The following is a 21,759-nucleotide window of genomic DNA, read 5'->3' as shown; positions in this document are numbered from 1 at the left end:
GTTTAGCTGCCGATTTACGTGGTGGTGGTGGTGTTGGTAGCGACTCACCCAAGAGTCCTTCCACCAAAGCTATCCTTGAAGTCTTCCTCTCCCAAGACATAACTCTGCAGTTCATGCAGGCATCCTCTGTGAGGCCTTGTTTCAGGTGTTCCAAGCCTAAACAAGAAGGGCAGCAGTCGTGCCCATCATCCTTCTGCAGAGTGGCCATGCACAATGTGCAGGCATGAGATACTTTTTCCATCCTAGCCCGGATAAAATTCCTGTAAGCCGAACGAAAACACTCTGACTATCACTATATTCAGTAGAGCCTTTGTGTGTAAATAAATATATATGTATCCTTAATGTTAAACGTATACAATATACACACCTATTACATGAATGAATGCAAACTAAGCCTACACGCATTCAGCAGAGCATTTAGTAGAATCGCCGATAGATACACACAGATACCGAACAGAGCGCACCCACTCTTAATGCGGTCTCGTACAGCTGTGAGATACTACAATACTATCCGGTAGCACCACAGAGCGAAAATACTCTATCTAGCCACCAAACAATTCCGGGGAAAATGAAAACGAACCCAGAGCATAAATGTACCAAACTCACCACACTGTATTCTGATTAATTCAACTGAATCCGATGCAGCCTCTGGAGGACGTGCAGTCGCGAAACACCAACAGCTGATCTGTTGGGAAGCTGAAAAACGGATTCAAAGTGTCTTCCTTTAATATTCTCTGACCTGTAATACATGCACGCGAGAAGATTATAGGGACAGTCAGTCTGCAGTAAGTCACGGGGTTAAATAGGGGAGGACCCCCGAGTCATCCTGGCCACGAGGGACTTTGTTTGTATTAGACTCGACCTGTGCATTGCGATGAGATAACATTCAGTGTGAAGCACTGCCTCTGGCGGTCAGAAAGAATGAAATAGAACTGTTTATAAATAAAACAAACAAGTGCAATTTAAGTGAGAAACCATATGAAGGCAACATCTGCCACATTATGGTAAGTGCAATATATAAAACTGTGATCTTTGAAAGTAAAAACAGTGAAAGAAGATTCATTCTTACCTTTTTTGAGTGCACCAACTTGTTGTTTACCTCCACCTCAAACCAGCCTGTGGTTGAGGGTGTGCCCTCACCGGTCTGAGGATGGGAAATTATCAAATTAGAAAGATAATTATAAGAAAACAATACGTTGAGCTTTTGTACATTCACATTTAACAATACAGGTTTTATTTTCAAAATGACAACATTATAAACAAATGACAATCATCAAAAACACATACGATCTCAAGTTCGCCTGGGAATTCATCCTCAAGCAACGTCTTGAGTTTGGTGAACTGTTCGCAAAACAGAAGAGACATATAGCTGGACAAGATTCTCCCACAAGTTATGTTATGTTATGTGTTGATAATGTGAGTAAATAAAACTTACTTTGGGCCTGTACCCTCATCCACCACTAGGAGATGACAAACACACACACAATTATTTAAATAACATTCACCTCATTGGACAAACAGTAATTTGCATGGTAACTATGTTTTTAACCTATGGGACTGTTTCGTGAAAAGAGAGATCCAGTGAATGAGGAATGCATTTATTTACAGTAACCTTCCTGATTCCAGTCTTGTAATCTACAAGACATGGCTATAGATTTAATCTATGCTGGAAACCAAGCAATTCAACTGGACAATGCTGCTAAACAGAAACGCACGGGTGTTCGTGAGCAACCAGAACAACAACAGCAACGCTGCCTGTTCTTGTCGTGATTGTTGCCTGACAAAAATTAAAAGATCTTTAATCGGTTAATCGATTTAGTTTTTTGTTTGTTTTTTTTCGAAAAAGTTCAATTTTGGCGTGTAGTTTAAGTCAGTCATTTGGATTCTTAAAAACGTTAAAAGGCGAATAGCTGAATTTAGCCTCAACAGTGAGTCGAAATAAATAGCACAATGACCTACCAGTAAATGATATGAACTTTGACGGTCATGTTGCTGATAGTCGCTGCGGTTCTTGACTGGATCAAGCGGTGGTTGTGTTGTGGCGAGTGCAGACGCTGAACTGAGCGAATTGCTTTCGGTTCTGGAAAATATTTTAATGCTGTTTTCTGGACTGTTATGAAAGATTTGAGGCGGGGCAAGTGGCGCGCCCCTCGAGAGATTTTATGTACTTCCGGTACACCACCCTGTAGCTAAGAGTGATTACCAAACAAAGGAATTTTCAGTATAGTTACGCAATTATGTCAGTTTACAGTTTGTTTGCAATCAGCCAGTCATTTTCGTAACAGGCAGTTTAGGACTTGACATTTTGTTCTGCAGTAAATGGACTTGACTTGAAATATTGATATTCATCAGTTCATAGGTTTCCTGAATATGTCTGTTGTACATGTTATAGTTGTCAGTCATTATTATTACATATAATAATATACAGCCTCTACAAAGTAACATCCCACAATATGCTCAAAATCATAAAAAGAAAATATTTTGCTACAGCTCATGAACACACAAAGAGCTCTACCATATACGTTTAATTACTTATTGATCAACAATTTTTTGAACAAACAAAATTTCACTTGACAAATAGTATTTGAAATGCCAGTGTTGACATTCGTGTGCTTCATGGCAACAGTCTCTAGGGCGTTTCTGCAGCCAAGCAGGTTTCACAGAACAAGCTGTTCTCAACCTTTGGGCAATCTGAACCATCAGAACAACTTGTCTTTTGAGATTTTTTCTGTCTATGGAGGATTTATACATCCAAACTTTGCAAGCAATAAGTGATTTTAGGTATTATATGAGTGAATACATTCGTTTAATATTATTAATGACTTAAATGTTGAATAAACACTGTCATCATAAACATTAAGATATGCAGACTAATCATTATTGTCTCTAATCTCTGTGCGGAGTTCTTGCGCTATCTTTTGGATGGTGGCACCAGTTGCGCAGGTAGCTCATGAGGGAGCCCAAAGCCGTCCAACTTTACCTCGATGAGATGGCCGGCCAAAGCAAACTCTTCATCGTCTAACATGCCATCACGGTCCACATCTGCGAGCTTCCAGATTCGTCCTAGAACTGAGCTGGGCAGATGAGTGCTCATCATCCAGCCCTTCACTTTAGACCCACTCAGCTTTCCCTCATGAGGCGAGAGGTTGTAAAAGATCTCATCATACTTTGGTTTATCTTTTGATACCACCCATTCTTCATCTGAGACATGATCACTTTCTCCATTGGATCCATAGTGATTAAATGGGTTGCCCACAATAAAAGGTCCCCTTTGTGACCCTAGAAAAGGTCCTCCTTGCACTAAAAGTCGGTCAGCTGTTTCTTCTTCTTCTTGGCGCAGAAGTGGCATTAGCTTGGCTATGTCCGTGTTTAGGAGCTCATCCAGCCCTGCTAAGAGCTTAGGCTTGAGGGCTTTAAACTTGAAGTCATGACTCATGAGTCGCTCCTGTGTGGGATGTAAGAATTAAGATGCTTATCAGACAGATATCATATATGTTTGCTCAATTTGAACTCTCATGCATATAATAGTGGCAGAAATGCATTTCACAATGGGCATGCTTGATTGTAAAGTATCTGGACACCTGCATCTTGGCACAATCTGGAAAATCTCCAGGTGAAATCTGAGATCTCTGTTGGATTCTTGAATAGATGATAGGAAGGTCATAGATTAGATCTCTCTTCTTCTTTTCTCTGCAGAAAACTAAAGGCATTTCTTCTTTTAGAGAGCTAATGATATAAGTATGGGCCTGTGGGTGAAGAAAATAAATAAAATAAGACAGATTAATGATTTAGTAGGACTATATCAACTGACTGAAACAAAACAAGCAGATGGATGCAGACCGATTTCAATCACAGCTACTACATTAGTCACAAAGTGTATTTTGTTTTCTCAAAAAGAAACCTTTCACACATTTCATGTTGTGACCTTCAAGAGAATCACACTTGCATTCTCAAATAAAAGCACATATTGTGTAGTAGAGATACAGCATATTAAATAAGAGGTGGAGAAAAATGTAAATTCTGTCATTTACCCACCCTCATGTCATTCAAAACCCATAAGACTTTAGTTTATCTTCGAAACAACAAATGAAGATATTTAAAGATATGTAGAGATATGTAAGATATGTAAGGATATACATTTTCTGTATATGGTAAACAGATTTAATTTATACTTTTATTCACATACAAACATTGATGAACATTTGTTCCCAGTTTGCTTTATTTGAAACAGGAGGTTCCATTTTTAATTCAAAAAGCTAATAAAGTTTAGTTTAAATCATGATTTGCTACTTTATATCAGTAGTCAAAGTAGGTGGTATGTAGATGTGTCAAACTTATTTTTGATTCATTTTCCTAGAAGAGAAAGACTGTTGTTGAATGTTGATGTGTCGTAATTATTTTTTCTTCTTTTTTTCTAGAAGAGAAAGACTGTTCAATGACAACTTTGTCAACGTTTCTGAATACACTAGCATATAGATGACCTCAAAACTAACGGACATGGTTTAATAGTTACTGAAGTTCACTTGTGATTTCATGGAACCAAATCAAGAGTGGAAAGCACAATGGTCCTCACCCTCACAAGTCGTGCTCGCTTCACCAGATCATTGAGTTTTCTCAGTGCAGAATTTCTTGGCAGGTTCTGAATGTCTGCAAAAAGGTCTTCCTCTTCTTGCTCAAACAGTTTTCGATTGTCTGTCATACGCATTGGAGAGGACCAAAAGGAGCCAATGTAGACCCTCAGAACCTCTGGTGTGCAGAACACCTTGCCGAGTGACCACATGAGTGCGCCATAGACTCGCATCAGCTCCTGGGAGTCCACCATGTCAGCCTTGTTGAGCACCACTCTGAGCTTATCCTCATTGCCTCGCAATGCCATTATAGTGTGTGAAAACTCATCAGAGATCTCTAGTTTGTGTGCATCACACAAGAGGATGATGCGGTCAACATGCTCTGCAAACCAACGGATGACCGCTGGAAAGTCATACCCTGAAAGAAGAATAAGATGTTGAAGAAATTCACAGGTGTTGGATCAGATATATGAGACACTTTAGTGTCACATAACGCGCACCAAAGGGCACTGCAGTCTTTTAAGGGTGACATCAGTGAGAAGAAATTCAACTCCACTTTTTCACACTCTTAAAAAACAAAAGGTTCCAAAGGGTTTTTTTGCAGTGGTGCCATAGAAGAACTATGCCAAAGAACATTTCAGTGAATGGTGAAGAACATTTTAATAATCTGAATTACCGTTTCCACTATAAAGAACCTTTTAAAAAGTTCCATGGATGTTAAAGGTTCTTTGTGGAACCACAGACGCCAAATATGTTTTATTGAATGTACTTACACATTAAGTATAAAAGAAGGCTTAGGTTGCATATTATGATATGCATGCAAGTCGTTTTATTTCTTAATTGGCTGCTTCCAGCACTGTTTATGACACTTTGTACCTCTGCTCATTTTGCGTTTGGCCACAGACAGGATCCCTGGTGTGTCAATGATGCTGATACTCTCCAGGACTCGGTTGGGCAGATGCACACACTGGAATCTGAAAAAGTTTCATGCAAATTCAGTATCTTTAAAAACTGACATAACATGGGAAAAACCCATCCACAGATGTTCCCTTAAAGGGATGCAGTCAGCTGAGCCAAATAATTATGCATTAGCTAATGTTTTCCTCTCTTGGCTATGTCCACCCTTTCACAGGAGTGATTTCTGCTGGCGGAGTCATTTTGACTCTTTCAGTCCAAGTTCAACATACTTGTCCCCCTGTGATTTGTATTTCTTATTGCGTTATTGCTTCTGTCTCACTCACCGATTGAGGAAGGTTGTTCCAAAAGGGCTGAGTTTGCGGAAAGGCTTGTTGGGATCAACAGTTAAAGCATTGCCATGAATAATTCCCTCAATCTCTCCATGCATTATGGCAGTGAAACTGTCAGTTGTGGGCTCTGGGCCTATACGGCTTCCTGGATACTCTTGTTCAAGAAGATATCTGCCACACATAAGAGACAAATTAGGGTGAAAGATGACCCAGACATTTCTTGAGAGATTACAGATTACCTGGATACAGATGTGAAATTAATCTTAATGCTATTATGATTACAATGGTGGCCAAAATTATTAGAACGCTAGTATTTTCACCAGCAAAAAAATGGTTTTAAGCCAGTTATTTCTATCTTTTGCTGTAGTGTCAGTAGAAAATATAAGTTTACATTTCCAAATATTAATTTTGTCATTAAATGTAATAATCCAGTGAGATTTTTGTTTGCACAAGGAGTCTTTGGCAAAATGAATGTTTGGAAATGTGAACTGATATTTCCTACTGACACACTACAGCAAAATGTGACCCTGGACCACAAACCCAGTCATAAGTAGCACGGGAATATTTGTAGCAATAGCCAAAAATACATTGTATGGGTCAAAATTATAGATTTTTCTTTTATGCTAAAAATCATTAGGATATTAAGTAAAGATCATGTTCCATGAAGATATTTTGTAAATTCCCTACCGTAAATATATCAAAACTTCATTTTTGATTAGTAATATGCATTAAGAACTTCATTTGGACAACTTCAAAGGCGATTTTCTCAAAAAAATTTTTTTTTTGCACCCTCAGATTCCAGATATTCAAATAGTTGTATCTCGGCCAAATATTGTCCTATCATAACAAACCATCGATGGAAAGCTTTTAAAAATTGCCACTTAAGACTAGTTTTGTGGTCCAAATATAGAAATAACTGACTCGAAACCATTTTTTACCTGTTGAAAATACTAGTGTTCTAATAATTTTGGCCACCACTGTATAATGCTAGTATGATTTTAATTTTATGTAGTCAATTGATTAATTGACATGTAACAAACTTTTGAAGTTAATTTATTTGTATAGCACTTATTATTGTGTATACTGTTCTGAAGCTAGATGCCATTATAGCAATGTTCACCTGATAAAAGTGGTCTTGCCTGTAGAGCACTGACCCACCACTAGTATCATGGGCTTGTTGTCAAAATCTGCATCTTCAAGGCTTGATGAGTGGAAATCGGAGAAGTCATAATACTTCTCCAGCGGGAGCAGTTTTTGCCGGTAGAGGGTCTTCAGAGCTTCAGTAACTGTATGAACTTCCTTCAGACATTTACCACCTCTGTTCTTCATTTCTTTGCCAGCCATTGAGCCGCTGCACTTCAGTAGAGAGTTTGCCGTTGTACGTGTGGATACAATAATGCATATTTTAATATACTAGTTTATCACTAATGTGACATGTAGCATTTGTTGACATTTAGTTTGTTGCAGGTGTCTTGGCATGTTAGAAAGAAGAAATCCCAAGATTATAAACATTGTGGTTGACCAACACAAGACACAGAGTACAGCTGCATCTAAATCAGTCAAAGTCATAAAACCCAAGTACATAACAGTGTAAGAATGACTGCAGTTTTAAAGTGGTTTCAAAAACTACTCATTCTACTGGCCCAAATCCATCCGACCATATTTCAATCAATGCACTGTTTGACTATTAATTATTAACTGACTATGGCATTTAACATCTTATACTGCATGCTTTCAGAGATCACATTTAGCAATTAAAATGTAGCTGGACTCACTTCGACAGAGCTGTAGAGCTGAACAGATGTGCTCTTAATGGTTACCCTAGACACATCTGTACAACAGAGGGGAGTAGCCTACTCTTTCTCAGGACTCTCTCAGATTTGCCTGATGGGAAGAAAGTGGTCCAAGTGGGTGGAGTGAGACATATGAAACATTCAGAAATGATAGTGTCATGGCATCTGGTGTCTGGATCTTAGCCTCAGAGCTCATAAACATGCATGTGGATATGGACCCGGAGCCCATGAATGGGTTTAAAGGACATAAACTCTGAGGGTGGACACCAGACTGGGGATTATTTCAAATGACTTCATAATAGAGACATGCACATACATTGTTTTATGTTAGATTTTGTAATGCATTAAATTGCAAAAACAATTATGTAAGTCTTTATAAACAGCAATAATTACAGTGCTTAGACAATAATGGGAAGCAGATCTCGTTTTAAGCTTAAATTACAAATGCAATCTATCGTTTTGTAAGTAGAATTAGTGAATTTATTTTGCAGTAATGGTTACTGATTAACAAAGCTAATCACACACACACTTAAATTAGTCATATTAAAAATGTACAAAAATGGCTAAACAAATCATAAACTTAATGCTTAAGCCATATCTGGAGCTCTTACCCGTTTACAGCCAGCTGGGATTTTCTTCATGGATGCAACGGCAATTGTAGTTTACTTTATCACATCTCTTCTTCCTTTTTGGTCAAATTGCACTCATTAAAAGTCGAGGCATTCGTTTTAAGAATTGTATTTGTAGGTTTTAGAGGGTGGTGGTATGTAGAGGTCTGTTGTGTGCAGAGATCCAATGCTGGATGAAGACAAATCTCCTCCTCCCCAGTCAGAAACTGTAAAGCATCGCCAACCATTTTCCACGCCTGTTCAGTAGGGCTGTGTATCACCAGCAAAGTCACGATACGATACGTATCACGATACAGATGCCACGATACGATACATGTCACGATACAGGACTGCACTGAATTTCACCTCAGCAGCATTTAGTAAAACAGCTGTTTATTAAACACTATAGTGCCATTTCTAACTATTGGTAGAGCAGGCAGCTGACCTCTGCATTATGAAGGGCCTCCATAACTGTACCACAGTACAATATAGGTAATGGCATATGTTTCATGTTTACATTGTGCACTCCCCACCAGGTACAATATTCTGATTGTTTGCATATTGTTTTTAAGACCATAAATAATGATGTACTTGTTCTAATAAATTTATATTGTAATGTACTCATTCTAATATATTTAAAAAATCATTTACATTGATGGTGGGTTATCATTGCACAAATTAACACGCTCAACAATTAAAAAAAAAAATAGAAGAGTTCTATACTAACGCGCTGTCTTCACTGTATCTAACGCACACACGCTCAAGGCTGATTTATACTCGACGCGTCCGCAAATTCGCTTTGGTGCACGCGGCAAATATGACGTCATCGCGGTGTTGGCGGAAGTTCGCTTTGGTCGTATCGATATTTTGAACACAGCACTACTGTTCAGCACTAACAGGGCGTCCCTCTAGTTCTATCTTCTTATATTACATGTATAATTTACTGAGACATTATAAGGGAGAGGTCTGAGTAAGCCTTTAAATCATTAGGCCTTTATTGAGATTATGTTGGTGAAAAGATCAGTCAATTGTCACATACTTTACTATCAAACTGTTCTCACAACAGTTCAATAGACTTTGATATAATTTCCCCACATTTATCTGCTACAAATTAAGGTTTAATATATAATTATTCAATCTATAGTTATCTTTAAACTGTGTAAATCAATACCAAGTACAAAGAATGCTTTTGTTATAACTTCCTCCATTAGATGTAACAGTAAGATGATTTGTGAAATTTATGGAAATATGGAAATCAGTTTGAATTTTGTACATGCATTTATTTTTACTAAATTATTTTATACCAACCCTCATCATTCCCTTCCACCCATTTCATTTTAGGCATTTCATTGAAAATTAAGTTTAATTATTACATCATTATATAGGCTACATAATAATTACATGTGTAAAAATCAGTAATGGTATGTAAAGCAGATTTGTTAAGATCATCATAACGCGTAAACAAACCTATGTCACTAATGAATTTTACCTTAAAAATGTTTTAACAAAATATTAATGTAAATGCACTTACATTTGGTTGCCCTCTGCTGGTATCACAATTCAAACACATTCAGTTGTTAGGCCTATTCAAATTTTAAATATCTTAAATATTCAGCCACATTACTATAAAGTCCTGCTAATTTTAAAACACATTTATACCAGGAACATGCAAATACACAATTTGTCACAAGATCAAGCAGGAATTATCCATCATTTCCTTTTGAAAAGGAGAAGCAAATTTTTTTTTAAAAGTGCTAAATATGTTTTTTTTTACTATATAACAGTGTCCTTATTCTTTATACAGTAAATCTATTCAGTGTGATTGTCATCACATTTTTAAGTAATCCCGTGAAATAGAAATGTGCATTTTTACCTGTAGTCTATTCTATTTTTCTTCCCTCTTCTTTTGTGTATTGATTCACCTGTAAATGAAACAGCACACAGCTGAAATAAAAATAAATAAATAAGTAAATAAATAAATAATAAAAGAATAAAGCACTCTTAGAGACACGCAACAGTTTGTACGTTTTGCTCAATTAAATGAATCGGTTCTTCGAATGAACTAACTGAATCGAACAATCCAAGAAGCGCTAAATCATCACTCGCCGCGCTCTCTACTGGCTTTTCTGCGCTATTAGCATTTAAGTAGTTAGCAAACGTTCGAGGGGACACGCAACTAGCTTGGTAAAGACATAAATATTGATTTTTAAACCATTAAATAGGCTTATTTATTTTACATTTAGACTTAATGCGATTTGTATTATATATATGATGACGTTATTTTTGCTGCATACATTTTTGTTTGTTATGGGACTTGAGTAACGTTATACTAGCTAAGTTACCTTCCCACCCAGAAATTATGAGCTGTTTATCTTTAGGGGGAAATGCTTTTACCCGTTAAAATGACATCGTTTTACCTTAATTTCCGTTGGTTCAAAAACGTGAAAATATCTGCTTTTTGAGTTAGCTCGCGAGACTGTGTTATTGAAATATTTTTACGTTTTTGACCGAAATTGATAGTTATATTAAACCGTGGTTCTAATAAACTGAATTGCATTTCTTTATGTATTACTTATTTATGAATTTTTCTGAATTGCATTTCTCGCCTGAGCAACAGGGACTCGATTGAGCTGTTAATGGAGATGGAAGACCCTTCAGATCCGAGTCTGTCTCTGCTCTCATCGTCCAAGAATGTGTCCAGAGATGCGACCAACATCATACCACCACCATCAAACCTGCAAGACCCAGTCATAGAGTCAGAACTGTGGCCAGACGCCATGTCTGATTCAAGTAAGAAAAATAGCAAGTTTAATCTCTTTGCTCTTCGTGTTTTGTGTTCTTCTGAATGTCCAAACAAGAATTTATGCCTTTCTCATTTGATACAGAAAGCAGAAAGACTTCCACACCCTCTCCATCAGCCTCTGTCTGTCCTGAAGCAGAGGATGTTGAGTGTCTGACACCTGTGGGCTCAGGGAAGAGAACCAGAGTCTCTGTGAATAAGTGCCGTGTTTGTAGGAAAGAATTTAAAACAACCAGTGCACTTAAAACACACCTCTTGACCCACAGACAGGATGGGCCTCATTTCTGTGGCGTCTGTCAGAGAGCATTTAAACACCATCATCAGCTGTAAGTATCACACATGCTGGCATTTGAGTGATTCAGTTATGATAACTGGTTCTCTAGATCAGAGGTTTTCAAACGGGGATTCCCAGGGGCCACAAGGGAGTGCTAGTGGTCTGTGAAGAAGTTAAAAGAAAACAGTCCAAAAAATGCATAATATAAGGATAATTCACCCCAAAATGAAAACTGTATCATCATTTACTTACTCTTAAGTTCAGGGCTCACCAGACTCGGTCCTGGAGGTCCTGCAGAGTTTAGCTACAACTTGCCTCAACACACCTGCCTGGAAGTTTCAAGTATACCTAGCAAGACCTTGATTAGCTAGTTCAGGTGTGTTTGATTAGGGCTGGAACTACACCGGCCCTACAGGACCAAGTTTGGTGACCCCTGCTTAAAGGGGTCATATGATGTGATTTCAAGTTTTCCTTTCTCTTTGGAGTGTTACAAGCTGATTGTGCATAGATAAGATCCCTGAAGTTGCAAAGACTAAAGTCACAAACCCAAAGAGAAAGGAGGGGGCTTTGTAGAAAACGAAGCGTTTGAGAGAGGCGGGGCATATATGACCTACAATAATGTACAATATTTGAAAAATAATGTGTTTTTTGAACATTAAAGCATGTCAACATATTCTGTTACACCAAATACACAAAATAATGATCTTTAAAAAAGCATCATATGACCCCTTTAAGTTGTTCCAAACCTGTATGCATTTCTTTTTTTCTGCTGAACACAAAAGAATGTATTTTGATGAATGTGTAACCAAACAACTTCTAGTCCCCATTGACTTTCATAGTATTTTTTCCAATCTATAGCAGTAAGTGGGGACCAGCAACTGTTTGGTTACCAACATTCTTCAAAATATATTCTTTTTTTGTTCAGCAGAAGAAAGAAACTTGAGGGTGAGTAAATGATGACAGAATTTTTGAGTGAACTATCCCTTTAAACAAAATAGGTGTCAGTCAAGGTGTCAATAGTGTGTCAGTCAAAAAAAGAGGAAATTAAAATTAAATAAATGATTAAAATAAATAAAAATTGATTAAAATATTAAACAAAAACTAAGTGATTGAAATAATTAATACATCTAATAGTACAGTTAATAATATGTAATGTAATTACAATAGAAACTACATATTTTCCAAATAATATTTTTCATATATAATATAGGTTCCTTTAAATTTAAGGGTGGGAGTCTCTTGCAAGAGCATGTTCATAACTGACCAGCTTAATCTAGCTAGAAATCATGTAAAAGGCAGGATAACAAATAGGTTTGTTGTATAACACACTATCTGGAAATATTAATTAATTTAGTGCACTTTTAAATTAGGCTAATCTTTTATTTTTATATTTTCTACAAATATGAATATTTAAATTTTTTCCCCCCACAAAATTCATTTTTTTAGTCAATTTTTATTATATAGCTATCATTATACTGTAACTCCATGCAATGCAAAACAATACTGATTGTTTTGTTGTTTTCAACACCATCAATTTTGTAAATTCAACAAAATCAAATAACATTATCTTGGTGACAGAAATTGATGTAGAATATATGAACCAAAGGTTTATGTTTGCAAGGTACAAAATGAAGATGTGCAAGATGTACATAGATGTACAGAATTGACCCAAAACACACTCAAACTGGCCTCGAGTGAAGGGGCCATCCATTTTTGAGCCCTGCTTACTATGGCAACCAGTGTAAATTACTGGATATTTCCTAAACTGTCTGAAAAAACTGAAAAAAGAAGAAGAAAAAAAAACAGTGTGGGCAGTTCAAATTGGAATTGCAGTGTGCATAAAATGCTGACCCCAGCGACTTAAGACTGGTTTTGTGCTCCAGGGTCACATTTTATAACTGTCAGTGCCTTCTTTTTTCTTTGCAGCACTTCTCACATGATGAACCACCACAAGAGAAAGCGCTATAACTGCACTCAGTCTGGCTGCCACAAAACCTACGATGACAAGAACTCCCTAAAACATCACTGTGCCTCTCGACACGGAGTCCACCTCACGTCTCCTTCCTCCTCCAGACTCTCTTCCAACTATGACCTGCCGGCCTCAGCGTGGGAGCCAACGGTTAATCTAACAGCGTCCGACTACCTCTTTACCTCTCAACCAAAGCCTGTTTCAGCTCCTGTGCGAAAGAATCCCAGTTATTCTGGAAAACTCTTCGGTTCTTATGACACAGATCTTGGGATGGGGCGCCATGCAGAAGATGCCCATCCCTCTCAGGTTAAAAATTCAACATGTCAAGAAAGCTGGACTTTAGCGTCTGCCAGTGACTCTTATAAGGTCGAAGAAAGCAATAAGATGCTAAAATCCACCCAGTGGACTCTGGGTATTGAAGAAAATCCAGTGGTTTCACAGAACCCATTTGATGTCCATGTTTTAGAAACCTATCTTGATTTTCCTGAATCTTACCCAGAAGAAATGAAAGAGTTGCTCTCATTTCAGCCTAACAGAGAGGCACCTACCACCAGCGTGAGTTGCCCTGTGAGGCCACGAGCTTCAGTTTGCTCCAAACAGCATTGTCCCATACTGCTGAAACACAGTCAGAAGGAGCCCAGACCTCCGAGCAAGTTAAAGCGACGGCGCACCAGTTTCAGTTATCCTGCTGTATTATACCCTGAACCAAAGAGTGATTTTGACTGTAATCTTGCCGATCCTGTACTTGATTCTCCTCCTGCAACATTGCCCAACAGTAGGAAGAGGAAGTCCTGCTCTAAGGACGTCCTGTCTGATGTTCCAACTCCTCCACTGCCTGTTCCTCAGCCCACTTGTCATAAACGTTCACGACCACGCTCTTCCTACCTTGTCTCACCAAGTCAAGTGGCACTTGCATCCTTCAGCACTTACCTCGGAAAACAGTTTTTACAAAAGGTACACAACATTGCACTTTTTCATATGCCATCATAATCAGTGTTTTGATAATCAGTGTTTTACATTTCATCGTGTAGGAGCCCGTTTTGAAATCAACAGGAGAGGAACCAAACGCTGGTTGCAGGTTAGAAAATTATCACTCTGACTTGAGGGCAAATATGAATCTATATAGTAGTTACATGTAACATTTTAGAACACTGAAAAAGTAGAAAAATATATATCAAAAGATACTTTTGGATTTTAATGATTTTTTCATCATTGAAATCACAATTGTATAATTTGCTGTTATTTTGTGGTTTCCACAACTGTGGGAACCCTAACTATTGCAATTCAGTCTTTTATGGTACTTTTAAAGAGCTTTTTTTGTCAGTTTTGGAGCTTGACAGCTGCTAGTCACTAGAAAAGAGCGGCATAAAAGTTTGTTTGTTTGTTTTTGATTTAACACCATGCGAGCTACCTCGGCTATGCGGCATGAAAGTTAGTAATTCATGCCGAAATTTTCTGGGAAACTATTCCTTTAAAGAGCTGCTTCCACTGTGGTATTGTATGTTTGCTAGCAGACCTTACACAAGATCTTCACAAAGATATTCTGAATCAGCAGGTCTATGAAAAATCAGTTGAGTTCACTCTGGTTTGTTTCTCTGTAGAACATATAAAAGAACTTCATCTGTCCGTAGAGCTCAGTCGCAGCCCTCATGCTCTCAAGAAGCTGTTGGAACAAAGGAGGAACATGATTCACAAGCATCCACCTCCACACTGGTGCTAACATTAACTCAAGTATTATTGTGACAAGCACAATACTTACATTGAAACTTAACTATTTTTTAATCACAGGAAGATGGACAGAAGGGGGCTTCAGGACAAAAGTCCAAAGGGACAATCCTGTCCCCCTTGATCATGCCTGTGTCTGTCCCAGTCTCTGCGACAAACGTTTTAGGCCCCCAAGCTTCCACACAACAAGTAATGTTGTAGTAGATAACAATATAATACCAATATACATTGGATATGCCAAGATGACTTGTTATCGTTGTTCAAAGTTCAATGTTTCTATCTTCCCTAGGCCAAGAGGTCACAGACTCGTAAAGGTGCATCTAAGAGGTCTTGTCATCTTGACCCTTTAAACTGCCTTATCATCCCCAGTCCACCTCTGCCTCGTCTATCTTCCCCACAATGCACCGATAATAAGGAAACCCAGGGTTTGCAGAGAAGCTGTGGTATAGGTGTTTACCCCAGCCAGCTGCGCTCGCCAAACTATCTGGCAGACCACCCGCTGAGCCCTAGTTTTCATCCCCCTCCATACACCCCTCAGCCTATGCTGAGCCCTCTCCGTTCTGGGACAGGCCTCTATTCCAAAAGCCTACCGCAACATCAGCCATGCTCATCTCTACCCAGCACCTTTGGTGAGCACTAAACCCAAGATTTCAGCTTTGACTCGATGTCCAACCTATATTTACTGATTGAGTTAACTTTTGTACAGAACTGAGAAAAATTATGTAAATGCTTTTTATTGTAGCTCCAATTTCTTGCCAAATCATTTTAACTTTGAAACCCCACAGATGGTGTCTCCTTCCCAATCGACAACACAGCCATCAACATACAGCCGTGAGTCTGTAATAAATTCATTCGTATTAAATTAAAGATTTTAATTAGTCCACCAAGTTAGACAGATTACTACAGTTAGAAATTAGAATGAATTAGCTAGATACAGATTATCATGCTTTTGTTTACATTTCTCTTATTTACAAGACTGTCCATTTCCTTCTGTGTTAATGGCAGTTTCTTGTGTCATTTAGAAGGATAAATGTAGGTTCACGGTTTCAAGCAGAGATCCCCCCAGTGCGGGACACGCTGTACATGCTGTATGAAGAACACCCCGCTCAACTTGTCTGGACTCCTTGGAAAGATCTCTCTACTAACACAGAAACACAACAGAGGGGTAAACACACCAACACACACTCTTACTAAAAAAAAAAATAGTTTAAATAAAGTCAAAATGATCGAGAACCACCGTTTAAACCACTGGATGTGCCCAAGTTTCGCAAAATCTAATCATCATACATTAAAATGTTACATAAAGTTGCAATTTTACAACTTGCTGCCTTTTATTCTTTAAGCATGTGTAAAGGGTTAAAAATGATCACGCTTGGTCCTTTCTGTGCTCCAGTCAAAGAGCTGTTAGACATGTGCTGTTCCAGTTTGCTACCAGGAGGAGGCACCAACATTGAATTCGCTCTCCACTGCCTTCATGAAGTTCAAGGAAACATAATGGTGAGCTTATTCATCATACTGAGTGTCATTTATAGATATTTGTTTAATACGGCTCACTTGTTCAACTGTCAGGCAGCACTGGATTTACTCTTAATGAGAGGAGATTTTCGGACCTCCTGGCACCCTCTGAATGATTACCACTACACAGGTACAAACTCTTTACTGTATATCCAAATACATAAAGCATTCATAAGTCCTTCATAAACTTGATGTCGCTCATTGTAATCGGCAGGGTCAGACCACTGGACAGCGCAAGAGATGAAAGTGTTCAAGAAAGCTCTGGTTGAACATGACAAGGACTTTCAACAGATTCATAATGTGGTATGAAAGTTCAGAAAAAAGTTATTTCAAAATGAATTCGTTTTTTTTTGTGTGTGTGGTAAGCGGTGTCCCTCACTCAATGTTAATCTATGGGATTTTTCCCATTTCACCATATACTGGTGGAAATCATACATTTAATAGGTTTGAATAATAATAGCACAAATTTGATGTATTATTCATATCCATAATAGAAATGATAATGGATGAATAACATACTCATAAGCAATACTTTGTTGTTTGTTTAAATCCCTATAGAATTCTGAAGGAATGAAACTTTTTTTTTCATAATTTTTGCATGGGTTTTTGATTAAACACCTGAAGAAAGGTCTATGGTTATTACATGCCTACAAAATTGAGTCTCTAAATATATTAAATTGATGTTTGCTATGTAGTTGCAGACAAAATCAATAGCCCAGTGTGTGGAATATTACTATAACATGAAGAAGCTGAAAAAGTTCAAGCAATGTGTCCGAGCCACAAATAAAAAGGATGAAGGTGGAGCGATCTCTGTAAGTTTCATTTCAGTGAATGGACACAAGATCGGTTATTACATCTGAATATACATCATCTAAAAACATTATTGATTAAAACTGTCATGTACTGCTATTTTCCTAAAGGCATTCAAATACTCACAAGAGCACAAGCCTGAACAGATAAATGGAACACAGGACAGAAGACAACAGCTGCTCAAAGTGAGGTGTGTGCCAGGTTAGAGACACACATATACATGTACATATATATATATATATATATATATAATGTGTTGTCAACAATTCTGTGTTTTTCTGTCAATATGGGGTGCTGTGTGTACATTAATGAGGAAAAAAAATTAACTTAAATGATTTTAGCAAATGGCTGCAATATAACAGTGAAAAATTTAAGGGGGTCTGAATACTTTCCGTACCCACTGTATATATATATAACACAGAAAATTTCATTTTGTGAAATTAAGCTAAAAATAATACATTTATGACTATATATTTATGAGTATTTTTAGGACGTTATGGGATTTTTGTTCTAACCAGCTGTGACATGAAACAATCAACAAAACACTTTCATTCCATTAATAAATATGAGCAAATTTTAAAATGACACATCAAAATTAATTTTACCTTTAAATCCAGAGGTGTGAAGAGCCACAATTCCCCCTCAATGAGGATAGAAACTCCAGATGGTGGTTGGCAAGCAAGGACACAGGTCAGAGCAGAAGACTAAAGTGAACTGAATTCCAATCAGTATTTTATAAAAAATCCTTTATGAAGTGCTGAAGTGTGTTTTAGACTACAGTAAATAATCAACTCATTGTCTAGCGATTAATATGGACCTTGAAATTAGGCATACATTTTATCCAAAATAAAGTTCTCATCAAAAGAATAGCCAACTTTAAGTAGTTTTTGTTGTTCAAAATTTGAGAAGTGCACAAGGCGCTAAAGTTAATAGTATTTGATGTTTTTAAAATGTACCAGACTGGTGAATTTAACATGACAGGGTTTCAGAAAAAGGTTTCTTGGTTTTTATTTTCGATGTTTGTTCAACTGTTTGACAAGTTCAGGTTCAAAATGTTCTCTCAGTTCAGATTTATGTCACTACCAATCATTACAAACCTACATAGTTTCACAATTCTACAGATTTTCCTTATTACATTTATTATCTACAATCCATTTAACCTATAATAAGGTTATTAAATTGCAGTTTTATCTTATGCCATTAAAAAAGCTGATGATGTCCATGTATAACACAATGTCAATGCATAACATGTTTGCTGTTTTTGATATCACTATAAGGTGTTTGGTTGTCTAAGCCTTCCTTTGTTGTTCTAATAGAACAAATGTTTTACTAGTATTGTTAAATATGTTATACAAAATAAATGAGAACTGAAAAACACAATTTTCCATTGGTAATTCCCAGACTCCAGAATATTTCATAGAACACTTTAATCTGAACATGCTACCGATAGAATACATTGTAAAGTTCTACTGTTGCAAGTATGAAAAAGATAACTAACACCTCATTTGACTGTACATACCCCCATAAATATAGAGGAGGAAGTGATAACGTTCAAATGCATGCATGAGGTTGACAGTGCATTCCATGTAATGCCTACAACACTGTAAAGTTAACAATAATATTGTAACACTAACAGTATATGCTGAATGAATCAATAATACAACAGTTACTTTCTGGCCTGGAAATTGATTGACCAAATTTGATTTGCTGTGTTCCATAACAGAGTATGCAGAGATCAAGTTGGCCTGATATCTGCACAGCAGTGATTTTCTATGACCAAATCACAGCCGTGCTGATATTCAGAACAGCAGCATGGTTGCTCATATTGCGTAATTGTGTAATGCATCAGAGACAAGTTAAGAATGTAGTAAAACAGATTTAGGCCAAATTTAGTAAAACAGTATCTACATTAGTCACAAGACAATGACTAAACGAATCCTCAGACCTCGTAGAGACCACTATATTAAATGAGTGTCAAAAATTCCTTGTAAAAGGAATGCGTTTTCAAAACCTATTTACATAGCAGTATAACTGTATTTATCGTAACCCTTGTGTCTAAAATAACTAAGTAACTAAAGGAGCTTATTGTGGGATGTGACAACAGTTCAAAGGCAACCTTTAAAGGGGTCCTATTATGCTTTTTCACTTTTTTAATTTTAGTCAGTGTGTAGTGTGTATGTTTGGGCATAAAAAAGATCTAGAAAGTTACAAATCTCAAAGTCCACTCCAAAGGGAGATATTTCATGTTTAAAAAATCCCTTTTCAAGAACTGTGCCCAAACGTCTTTGTTTGGGCTTCCGAAAGCGGATGATGTCAGGAAACGGTGGTTGCAATTTATTTTTTAATTCTGTTCCTGAGCATTATAACCCCAATTTGCTATTGTGTGCTGTGCATTTTACTGAGGGCAGCTTCCACAACATGGAGTACATTGCCTGTTGGATTCGCCAAAAAGCTTTTGTTGAAAAAGACGGAGCAAGGGGCGTGGCAGTACTGAAACACCGTCTAAGCTGTTCGCCAATCACAACGCACTGGGACAGCTAACCAATCACAACACATTTTGTTTTTCGGAAGGTGGACCTTCATCAAAGCCTGTGAAAAATAATGCGTTTTTCGAACCACCAAGCATGAGAGCATGTTCTAGTACAAAATCAAGACTTTGTAAAAGAGCATAATAGGACCCCTTTAAACAAGGATTAGATCGCACAGTAATGTGTAAAAACAATCGTCAGGTTGTTAGCGCCCCCTGCAGGCCTTTGTTGTAATGCGTAATGTACATTAAAGCCCCCCCCCCCCCCAAAAGAAAATTCTTTCACCATTTACTCACACACAAATTATTTCAAACCTGTATGAATTTCTTTCTTCTGTTAAACATAAAATAATATATTTTGAAGAATGTGGTTAAAGGGATAGTTCACTCAAAAATGAAAATTTTGTCATTAATTACTCACCCGCATGTCGTTCCAAACCCGAAAGACCTCCGTTCATCTTCGGAACACAAATTAAGATGTTTTTTATGAATTCTGAGAGCTCTCTGACCCTCCCATAGACAGCCATGTAATTAACACAATCAACGTCCAGAAACGTAGCAAGGAGATCTGTAAAATAAACCATGTGACATCAGGGGTTTAACCGTCATTTTACGAAGCTACGAGATTACTTTTTGTACGCAAAAGGAAAAAAATTACTTTATTAAACAATTTAGTCTCCTCCGCGTCACCCTATAGCGCCATTTTGTAGAGTATCCACTGAACGTAAACAGCGTATGCTGTTCTGTGTCAGATATGCTACGCGGGTACTTTTGTTTTCGTTAAAATCAAAGCGTAAACAACGTAGCTGACAGAACAGAATACACCGTTTACGGTCAGTGGATACTCTTCAAAATGGCTCTAGGATGACACAGAGGAGACTAATTGTTTAATAAAGTTGTTATTTTTGTTTTTATTTGCATACAAGAAGTAATCTTGTAGCTTCGTAAAATTACGGTCGAACCCCTGATGTCACATGGATTATTTTACAGATCTCCTTGCTACGTTTCTGAACGTTGATCGTGTTAATTACATTGCTGTCTATGGGAGGGTCAGAGACAGTGTTAATTTCTTTGACGAATAATTTTTGTCATAATTTTCGTCAACGACATTTTTTTCACCGACAACGAAACGATAACGAACTAAAACTCTTTTTGAATGACAAAAACTATGACGTAAATCTATTGACATTTTTGTCAACGAATAAAAACGAGACGAAAATGTTAGGGATGGACGATTTGGGAAGAGATTCATTCAGAAAGAATCTGCTGCATAGTTAGGAGGTTAGATGCGTACATATGAACCGGCGGGACATAAGCCAACATACACTTGCTGCACGTCGTATAAAACATAAAAAAATCAATATGTGGGAGTAAGAGAAGAGCAACCATATAGATAAATCTGATGACGCAAGAGAGAACTCAATTCGGTCTGGTTTTCTGAGCACAGAAGCATACACACAGAAAGTGCGTCTCACAGCACACAAGTACTCTCTCGCGTCGCATGAATGGAGAATTACACACAAAATTATGTCGAATTGTCCGTTTTGACGAGTATTCACGTAAACACAGTTGATTACGTCATAAGTGAATGTAAACAGTAGAGAGAACGTGTCTCAGTAGGCGACATTGCAGCTGTGCATTTGGTTTTAAAGGGACAGCAGCCTAATTTAGTTGCTATTGTCCGAGTCATTGATGTTAATCAAGCAACAAAAGAAAGACAGAAAATCACGCACTGCTCTTGACTGAAAAACTTTAGTAGCCCTAAAGATGAATCTAAATTTATTTAAATAAATGTCTGCTTGAAAGAATGAAGAATATGGTAAACAAGCTGCTATAAAGAATGCATAATTAGCCTATATAACCATTGGTATTTCATTAAAAAGAAGACCATGTTCTTGTTCTTTATGAGTAGTGGTTTTATTT

The 21,759-nt window shown here is 37.4% G+C and overlaps 3 protein-coding genes across 5 annotated transcripts in view; 1 reads left to right on the top strand and 2 right to left on the bottom strand.

Moving 5' to 3' along the window:
• Nucleotides 1-2,133, bottom strand: part of selenow1 (selenoprotein W, 1) — a 6,305-nt gene extending 4,172 nt beyond the window's left edge. The window contains exons 1-5 of one of the 3 annotated variants that reach the window (XM_016517305.1): nucleotides 1,960-2,133; nucleotides 1,436-1,460; nucleotides 1,288-1,341; nucleotides 1,071-1,144; nucleotides 607-741 (exon numbers count right to left, since the gene is read on the bottom strand). In XM_016517305.1, coding sequence (XP_016372791.1) covers nucleotides 627-741; nucleotides 1,071-1,144; nucleotides 1,288-1,341; nucleotides 1,436-1,460; nucleotides 1,960-1,988 — 297 coding nt within the window. In that variant the 5' untranslated portion in view covers nucleotides 1,989-2,133 and the 3' untranslated portion in view covers nucleotides 607-626. Of the gene's footprint in view, nucleotides 1-606; nucleotides 742-1,069; nucleotides 1,145-1,287; nucleotides 1,342-1,435; nucleotides 1,461-1,959 lie in introns of all 3 variants that reach the window. The other 2 variants (XM_016517307.1, XM_016517306.1) reach the window with 2 other exon arrangements.
• A 229-nt stretch (nucleotides 2,134-2,362) lies between these two features.
• Nucleotides 2,363-10,869, bottom strand: ehd2a (EH-domain containing 2a). The gene is made up of 10 exons (XM_016517304.1): nucleotides 10,789-10,869; nucleotides 10,090-10,138; nucleotides 8,220-8,406; nucleotides 7,591-7,699; nucleotides 6,936-7,189; nucleotides 5,810-5,986; nucleotides 5,445-5,542; nucleotides 4,574-4,986; nucleotides 3,582-3,746; nucleotides 2,363-3,445 (listed from the first exon to the last, which is right to left on the bottom strand). The coding sequence occupies exons 5-10, from the start codon at nucleotides 7,157-7,159 to the stop codon at nucleotides 2,912-2,914; spliced, it is 1,611 nt and encodes a 536-aa protein (XP_016372790.1). The 5' UTR covers nucleotides 7,160-7,189; nucleotides 7,591-7,699; nucleotides 8,220-8,406; nucleotides 10,090-10,138; nucleotides 10,789-10,869; the 3' UTR covers nucleotides 2,363-2,911.
• Nucleotides 10,870-13,445: 2,576 nt separating this feature from the next.
• On the top strand, nucleotides 13,446-19,410 carry znf541 (zinc finger protein 541). The gene is made up of 13 exons (XM_016517300.1): nucleotides 13,446-14,213; nucleotides 14,291-14,337; nucleotides 14,861-14,972; nucleotides 15,048-15,173; nucleotides 15,274-15,613; nucleotides 15,770-15,815; nucleotides 16,007-16,149; nucleotides 16,378-16,481; nucleotides 16,554-16,629; nucleotides 16,714-16,802; nucleotides 17,195-17,311; nucleotides 17,420-17,499; nucleotides 17,927-19,410. The coding sequence occupies exons 1-13, from the start codon at nucleotides 13,530-13,532 to the stop codon at nucleotides 18,015-18,017; spliced, it is 2,055 nt and encodes a 684-aa protein (XP_016372786.1). The 5' UTR covers nucleotides 13,446-13,529; the 3' UTR covers nucleotides 18,018-19,410.
• The last annotated feature ends 2,349 nt before the right edge of the window (nucleotides 19,411-21,759 follow it).

The sequence above is a fragment of the Sinocyclocheilus rhinocerous genome, unplaced genomic scaffold (assembly GCF_001515625.1).
Source record: "Sinocyclocheilus rhinocerous isolate Xijiao unplaced genomic scaffold, SAMN03320098_v1.1 scaffold1319, whole genome shotgun sequence".
Lineage (NCBI taxonomy): Eukaryota > Metazoa > Chordata > Actinopteri > Cypriniformes > Cyprinidae > Sinocyclocheilus > Sinocyclocheilus rhinocerous.
Note: the sequence above shows the minus strand (reverse complement) of the source record. Positions and strands in the feature narration are given on the sequence as shown.